General features: G+C 58.8%; 1 protein-coding gene across 1 annotated transcript; it reads left to right on the top strand.

Annotated features, from left to right (window-relative positions):
- The first annotated feature begins 380 nt into the window (after positions 1-380).
- Positions 381-3143, top strand: LOC127300022 (protein SCARECROW). Its single transcript, XM_051330090.2, has 2 exons — positions 381-1989; positions 2495-3143. The coding sequence occupies exons 1-2, from the start codon at positions 530-532 to the stop codon at positions 2937-2939; spliced, it is 1905 nt and encodes a 634-aa protein (XP_051186050.1). The 5' UTR covers positions 381-529; the 3' UTR covers positions 2940-3143.
- Positions 3144-8300: the final 5157 nt, after the last annotated feature.

Genomic DNA, 8300 nt, shown 5'->3' with positions numbered 1-8300 from the left:
TGTTTTATTTGACCTAGTATTTTTACTAAATTAGTAGATTTACTGTTCACTCGAGATCGGGAGTGTAGCTTTCTGGTTACTATGTACTACCACACATTGTACTCCCATCACTCCTCCCCGACCGAAGGAACAGGATCATTTGCTGTTGGGACAAAATTTCTATGCGTAAATCAGAAGGATAAAAGTGAAAAGAAAAGAAAAATCACAGAGCCCAAGGGCACAATCCTACTATACGTAGGACGACGACGAGTCATCATCATCCATAAATTACCCCTCGAGAATCCTCGATGTTCCCCTAACCAGTTGTGCTCACGCTCTTGTTCCCCTCTCGTCGGCCTCTTCCTCTTTACTACTCCACTCCTCTCTCCTGCTCCCACTCCCCCAGCTCGCGCTCGCCTCCGCACTCGACAGCCAGCGGCGCCAAAACACATAAAAATCCCGGTAGAATCCACAACCTCTCCCGCCCCGCCCCGCCCCGCTCCGGTCGCTCGCCATGCGCGCGGCGGCCGCTTCCCCTTGGCGTTTCTAGATGGGCTCCTCCTCCCTCCTCCTCTTCCCCTCGTCCTCCTCCGCCCACCGCTCCTCTTATTCCCATGCCACCGCCGCCTCCTCCTCATCCCACCTGCTCCCCTATCCTTCCCACCTCCTCCTCTACCTCCACCACCAAGAACCCGCCGCCGCCGCAATGGTCCGAAAGCGCCCCGCGCCCGAAATGGACCTGCCCCCGCCGCGCCGCCACGTCACGGGGGACCTCTCCGACATGACCGCCGGAGCGCCCGTGCTCTCGTCCGCCACCGCGCAGCTGCCCGCGCTGCCCACCCAGCTGCTCCCACCATTCCAGCTCCACCACCAGCAGCAAGTGCCGGTGGATCATATGGACGCCGCGCCGGGCAACACCACGGCGTTCGTCGACGGCATCATCCGCGACATCATCGGCAGCAGCGGCGCGGGGGTCTCCGTCGCGCAGCTCATCCACAACGTCCGCGAGATCATCCACCCCTGCAACCCAGGCCTCGCATCCCTCCTCGAGCTGCGCCTCCGGTCCCTCCTCGCCTCCTCCGACCCAGCCCCGCCGAACGCTCTCCTCCCCGACGCCGCGCCCACCGCCGCAATGCCCATGGCGGCGCTCCCTCCCCCTCCCGACAAGCGGCGCCGCGAGGAGGAGCGGGAGCCGGCCAACCAGCCACAGTCCCCCAAACCCCCCACCGCGGAGGAGACAGCCGCGGCCGCAGCGGCCGCCGCCGCCGCCGCCTCCGCGGCCGCCAAGGAGCGGAAAGAGGGGCAGCGGCGGAAGCAGCGCGACGAGGAGGGGCTCCACCTGCTGACCCTCCTGCTCCAGTGCGCGGAGTCGGTGAACGCGGACAACCTGGACGAGGCGCAGACGGCGCTGCTGGAGATCGCGGAGCTGGCCACGCCCTTCGGCACCTCCACGCAGCGCGTCGCCGCCTACTTCGCGGAGGCCGTCTCGGCGCGCCTCGTCAGCTCCTGCCTCGGCCTCTACGCTCCCCTGCCCCACGCCTCCCCCGCCGCCTCCCGCCTCGTCAACGGCCGCGTCGCCGCCGCCTTCCAGGTCTTCAACGGCATCAGCCCGCTGGTCAAGTTCTCGCACTTCACCGCCAACCAGGCCATCCAGGAGGCGTTCGAGCGGGAGGACCGCGTGCACATCATCGACCTCGACATCATGCAGGGCCTGCAGTGGCCGGGCCTCTTCCACATCCTCGCCTCCCGCCCCGGCGGCCCGCCCAGGGTCAGGCTCACCGGCCTCGGCGCCTCCATGGACGCGCTCGAGGCCACCGGCAAGCGCCTCTCGGACTTCGCAGACACGCTCGGCCTGCCCTTCGAGTTCTGCCCGGTGGCGGACAAGGCCGGGAACCTTGACCCGGACAAGCTCGGCGTCACGCGCCGCGAGGCCGTCGCCGTCCACTGGCTGCACCACTCACTCTACGACGTCACCGGCTCAGACTCCAACACGCTCGGTCTCATCAAGAGGTACCGTAGTACTACTACTCTGCTACGCCATGCTTTGCTTCCATCGTCGAGTCTGCCATTGCCATCATGCCTACTTTCCACCCTGCATTTCCTTCACCAATGTGACATCGTACGTACTACTGCTAGTAGCTAGGACACACATCAATGGTGGTACTTGCTGCTGCATTGGCTTGGTTTAAGCTCAGAAGTGGTAAAGAGATTACAGATTTGGGCCGCTAAAAGTTTGTCATTATTACTAGCTTTTTGGGATTAGAAAGGTTGCAACTTTCTGTTGCTTTGCCCATCTCAAACCCCTGTTCCATTCCATGCTGTTTTGGTGATCCGAGAAGTCGTAGGATTTGGCTTCCACATTTGGTTTGTGGATCGCTAAAAGTTTCGCTGTCATCATGACCAACTTTTCATGCTGAAAAGGCCCCAGCTTTCTTGTTCCAAGTGCTGATTATTTAACTGAAACCACTGTCATCGACGTGCTCCGTAGTCCTAATCAGTTCTACTGATACATCAGGTTGGCGCCCAAGGTGGTGACAATGGTGGAGCAGGACCTGAGCCACACGGGGTCCTTCCTGGCGCGGTTCGTGGAGGCCATCCACTACTACTCGGCGCTCTTCGACTCCCTGGACGCCAGCTACGGCGAGGACAGCCCGGAGCGGCACGTCGTGGAGCAGCAGCTGCTGTCGCGGGAGATCCGCAACGTGCTCGCCGTCGGCGGGCCCTCGCGCACCGGGGACGTCAAGTTCGGCAGCTGGCGCGACAGGCTCGCCCGCTCCGGCTTCCACGGGGCCTCGCTCGCCGGCAGCGCCGCCGCGCAGGCCGCGCTGCTCCTCGGCATGTTCCCCTCCGACGGCTACACGCTCGTCGAGGAGAACGGAGCCCTCAAGCTCGGATGGAAGGACCTGTGCCTGCTCACCGCCTCGGCGTGGCGCCCGATTCAGACCTCATCAGCGCGTTAGAAATCTGTAGAGCTCATGTTACTACCGCTACTAGTTCTTACTTAGGAGTAATGCCATTTCCTAGTTCGTTCTTTTGCCTCTTCATTCAGCTCCTCATATTTGGTCAATTCTGAGTTAAGGAAAGGAAAACATCCCGATCCACTAATTGCTACATCTCTCCACTTACATTTGGTAAGTACTAACGCTCAGCTCAGTTTCATGGTATCTTTGCTTGTCTTCAGTTCATGCTCAACTTAATTTCACCATTTCATCAACTTAATTTACCATCCTTGCCAACTTATTTCTTTCTTTCTGTAAGGTTTCACTCCTTGATATCTGGTTACTCAACACTATCAAGGACATCCTAGCCATTTTCATTAATTGCATGTGGTACTCGTGCAATTTATCTTTATCTTGAGGACTAACCTTTAATATTACTCCCTCCGTCCATAAATAAGTGTACACGCGGGTTTTCCAAGATAAATTATGAGGTTGAGTAAAAAAATACATTGGGAACATGTATATCTTCTCTTTAATTCTTTCACCTTCAATAAGCTAAGTGCATCTAGAAAACAAGAAAAATATGTGCTCAATATTATTGGATTTGATTTTCGTGCGATGAGAGATAAGCAATTAAACTGCATTGGGAAGATATGAGTACACTCTTTTATTCTTTTATGCATAAAATTTAGAGCTACATGTCCACTTATTTGAAGATGAAGGGAGTAACCAAGATAAAAAAAATTGTAGTGCTCAGGGTTGTGTGCATCCCTAGTTGGTGCAGAGGCTAGGAAGTGGAATTCTCTTTAATTTTAAGACACGGAAAAAAACAGAAGATACTTGGGCGGCTCGAGGGGGCCCCTCTTGGTTGACGGCAGTGGCGAGTGCGACTGGCCGCGGAAGGGGCCTCCTCCTCCTTGCTTGGTGGGATTTTTGTGGTGGCTCGTCCGGCGGAGATTGACCCGGCGGCCCCAGACTTATTTAGCGACCTTTGCCATCGTTGTGGCTGCAAGGGCGGCACAACGCTTGGTTCGGGAATTCGGTACAACTCAACCCCTCATCTCGGCGTGGTGTGGGTGGTGCCCGTTGAGATCTCCAGTCTGCTATTAGGAGCCGGAGGGCGGTGACGTGGGGCCTGTCAATCTAGCTAATAAAGGAGGCGGTCCTTGGGTCTTCTCGCATCAAGACGGTGTTCTCCTTGATGCTGGCCCTCAGTTGGCTGGTGACGAGTTCCGGAAGGCTCCGCCGACGATCTCCATTGAGAGCCTGATGCATGTAGATTTTTGGATCGGATGAGAATTGGTCGTGTGCACCCATATTTCTGGCCGTGCGGCTTCATGAGGGAGTGACGCGAAGCTACGTTATTTGTTGCCGTCATGGGATATGTCTGTTTTCAACTTCTATGGAGTATACATTGGGGAGAATGTTATGTTGGTTGAGGGTCTGAGGTCTAGTAATGACAAACCGAGTCTTCATAGAGAAGAGGACTTTGCTTGGTGTTTCTTGACTTGCAGCAGCGATATCGGCAAGTGGGTGCGGCAACACATGAGGAGTACATAGTCTTGTCTTTCAAGATGAAAATGTAATGTATGGCCTTAATTGGCCTGACAATGGTATTTTTGAAGACATTCTTTTGAGAGGGCGGACTTGCTCTATGGTGAAAATTCATGGTCCGGCCTGAATTGATTGTGGGTGACAATAACCTTGTTAAAGATAATGTTTTGAGAGCGCGAACTTCGGGTGCTGTCTAAGAAGTGGTTTGTTTTGCATCTAGAATGTTTTAATCACCATACCGAGATCTTTTGTTTTTCTTCTTCTTTTTTGTAGCAGTATTGCGTGCATCCATAATGTCTTACGACATCTCGTTGTTGTAGAAATAGTGTAATTGGTAGCTTCATGATATTAATATAGTTTTCTTGACAAAAAAAAAACGTGTGTAGCTGAACTTTGAAAGCATATCCTGTTGATCCAACCGTGTGGTACATATCACATCACCTTACCCTTTTCACCACTGATTTTGATACCCTTCTTGCATTAGTCAAAGCCAACTTTTCAATTTCCATGGTCCTCATCTGTTCATGCTTGCCTATAAAAGATATGCATCGATTTACTTTAACATCGTTTTCACCTTTGCCTCCGTATATGACCATTAGATTTTTTTTGTTAAGTCTTAGCTTCCTCGACACCATAGCCAACGGGCTTCTGCATCGTCAGCTTGGACCCCAGTGTCACATTCCACAAGCTCACAATCCCCATCAGGCACGCCCGGTCCATTGCTTTTCTTACCTTTTTATTTTCTTCTAGTCTCATGTCAGCTCAAACTGATTAATTATTTGGACATTGTTAACTTGGACTAATCTATGCATGTTATACTAAGACCTTTTTACCTTTTGCAAAAAAATATACTAAGACCTTTTCACAAGAAGATAAATAAAACTGATAGTTCATTTTTTTGCAAATGCGTGCTGGCCCCGTGCTGATGCGTGCGGGCGCAACGCGCGGCGGCGGTGCGGAGCGGCTCAGGTGGCTGGCCAGGGGTGCCGGTCAGCGCCGGCGAAGCTGCTGGCGGCGGCGGGCCACCCGGCGGCGGGGCTAGGGTTCGAGGAAGACGACCATGCTGGGGCTGAGGTCGTGGACGGGCCTGGGCCGCGGCCTCTGGCGCCGCACGTGCTGGACGAGGTGGGGGCCTCGTGCGGGCCAGGTAACCTGGCCTCCACGCGTTGTGGGCTGGAGTGGCCTGATTTGGCCCGGGATGGCACGGGAACGGCCCACCTATCTGCTCCGGTCCAGGAGGCCCACCAAAGGCGAGTATATAAGGGCTGGCTTTGGCTGCCCCGAGGTTGCAAAATCCCTCTCTAGGGTTTCCGGCCGAGGAAGGCGGAGGTGCGGCGGCTTGCTTCCACATCGCGCCAGCTTCTCCGAATCCCAGACCCGCCACCACTCGAGCGCTCGTTTGCGGAGGTGCTGGTCATGGAGGGGCGTGGAGGCAACGACGGGAGGCAGGCAGGAAGGGGTGGCGGCGGTGGCGGGGGCGGCGGCGCGGGGCAAGGCAACAGCAACAAGCGCCGCTACGAAGGGAGCGGTAGTGGCGGAGGCGACGGGGATGGCCGGAGGTCGCAGAAGGCGGCGCTGGCGGAGGCGGACCAGCGAGGACGACGGCCGGAGCGCGACGACCGGCGGCGCCGCAACAAAGAATCTCAAAGCACCAAGGGCGGCGCGCAAGGAGGGTACCATGGCGGCCGCGGCAAGGGCCGCAGGGGGCGGCGGGAGCTCCGGCTCGGCGCCGGTCCGGCGAAAGCGCAGTGGAGCGCATGGCCCGGCCAAGGTCAAGGGCAAGGCCAAGATGGGAGCTGGCCACAACCAGGGCGGCGGTCGGTGGGGAGTGCTTCCGGCGTGGGCGTGCGGGGCATTTCCGATCCGGCGCAGCTTCGACCCGCTGTGCGTTCTCTGCAGCAAGGAGGGCCACATCTCGGCCAATTGTCCGACAAGGGGAAGGCCTCTCATGCTCCAGCAGATGGGGCATGCCTTCACAGGGTGCGGGTTCTACAACATCGAGGTGGATCCTATCCGCGAGGAGGCCAAGGGGGCGCAGTTCACCGCGGTGATCCGCTTCGCCAACAACCCCCTCTCGGAGGCGGAGCTCTCGGGAGAGCTGAAGAGCCTGGTCGATGAATGCTGGGACTGGCAGGTTACTAGGCAGTCCGAGTCGGAGTTCTCGGTGCAGTTTCCGTCGAGGGCGACGCTGAAGCTAAGCACGGGGAGTGGCAAGCTGCACCTCCCACTGAGCGACGTGGACGTGCACATTCGGGAGGCCTTCGTCGCGCCCAAGCCCGGGAAGCCATTCCCCTCGGTGTGGGTTCAACTGACAGGCCTGCCTCGGGACGTGCTGGTGCGGGACCGGCTCATGGCGTCCTTGGTCCTGGTTGGGCGTCCAATCGACATCGATGAGCTCTCGCTCAGGAAGTGGACCACGGAGCCGGTGCGTGTGCGGTTCCAATGCCGCCATCCCGAGCGCATCAAGGGCTCTTTCCAACTGTGTGTGAATGGGGAGCCATACACGATCGGAGTGAAGGCGGAGCTGGGTGGGGCGTCGGGCGGCTCGGCCCCGGATGTGCCACCCAAGCCCCCGGCTCCGCGTGACGAGGACGGCGGCGACGAGTCCGACCCTAGCGGGGAGGTGGAGACTTGGAACCGGCACGGATGGAAAGGGAACGGCAAGGCCAAGTCGTCCGCGGAGCAGGGAGCTCAGACCGGGGCGGGGGGCGCGTCGCAGCTCTCCCGCGGCGGGGGCTCGTGGAGTGCCCCGGTGTCGGGCAAACCGGCGTTCCGCATCGACAACCAGTACGGCTCCAACCTGGGGGCGTTTCCTTCCCTGCTGGAGGCGGTGGTGTCCAAGGGCGCCATCATCCCGACCGCGGTCGACCAGGAGGGGCTGGTGGTCAAGAAGAGGTTGCCGGCGGAAGTCATGGAGGTGGGACTTGGGGGCGAGGACGTCTCGCTGGTGTCCGGTGAGACTACTTCACAGGTCACTGACCCGGTGGAGGCGTGGCTCCTCCCCAGCCCATGCTCCGCGCGCCCCGAGACGGGCGCTGGGCCCCTGGCGACGCACGAGATGGCTGGCGATGACGGTCTGGAGGGGAGCTTGGAGGGTGCTGAGACTCTGGTGGTGGAGGAGGAGCTGAGGGTGCAGCAGGGCGCCGGATGCGATGGTGGCGCTGGAGGTGCCGGTGGTACCTGCCACGGCGAGGGCGGCGCTCCAAGGCGATGCCGGTGCCACCCTCGTCCACTCCGGCGGCGCTGCGCAAGAGCTCGAGGCACAAGGGCACGACGGCGTCGGCCGGTCTTGGAGAAGGCGATGGAGCGTGCCGCGGAGAAGAATCTCGAGACAGGTAATTTCGTTGTCCTTGACCATCTCCCCGACTCGCATTTATCTTCCGTGGCTTCGGATTGCTGTTTTGTCTTTACCCGAGTGCGGGCACGCCCGCGGAGGCCCCTGTCACTCATCCGGGGCCAAGGAGAGGCTGCGAGGGTTCGCTTGCGGCGGTCGCGCGCCGCCAAAGCGCAGGAGGCGAGGGCGCAGCCGGGGAGGCTGCGCAGACCCTCGCGTCGTCCTCCGCGACGACGCAGGACCCTCCTCGCGCCGACCAGGGGTGGGCGGCGTGGAGGATGACGAGAGCGGCCAGGGGTTGGCTGCGGGGCTGGGAGGATCTCCCGCAGACGACAGTGCCGAGGGGGATCGGCGGACTCGTGCTAGGGTTCCTCGCAGGTCCACGTTGACCGTGCGGAAGGGAAGGGGCAAGAAGTCCATCGCCAAATGAAAGCCCTCATTTACAATCTTCGTGGGTTCGCGGTGGGGGCCGGCGCACACGATTGAAAGATTAC

This window comes from Lolium perenne, chromosome 5 (genome assembly GCF_019359855.2).
Source record: "Lolium perenne isolate Kyuss_39 chromosome 5, Kyuss_2.0, whole genome shotgun sequence".
Taxonomy (NCBI): domain Eukaryota; kingdom Viridiplantae; phylum Streptophyta; class Magnoliopsida; order Poales; family Poaceae; genus Lolium; species Lolium perenne.
This window is presented reverse-complemented; position numbering and strand designations above follow the sequence as displayed.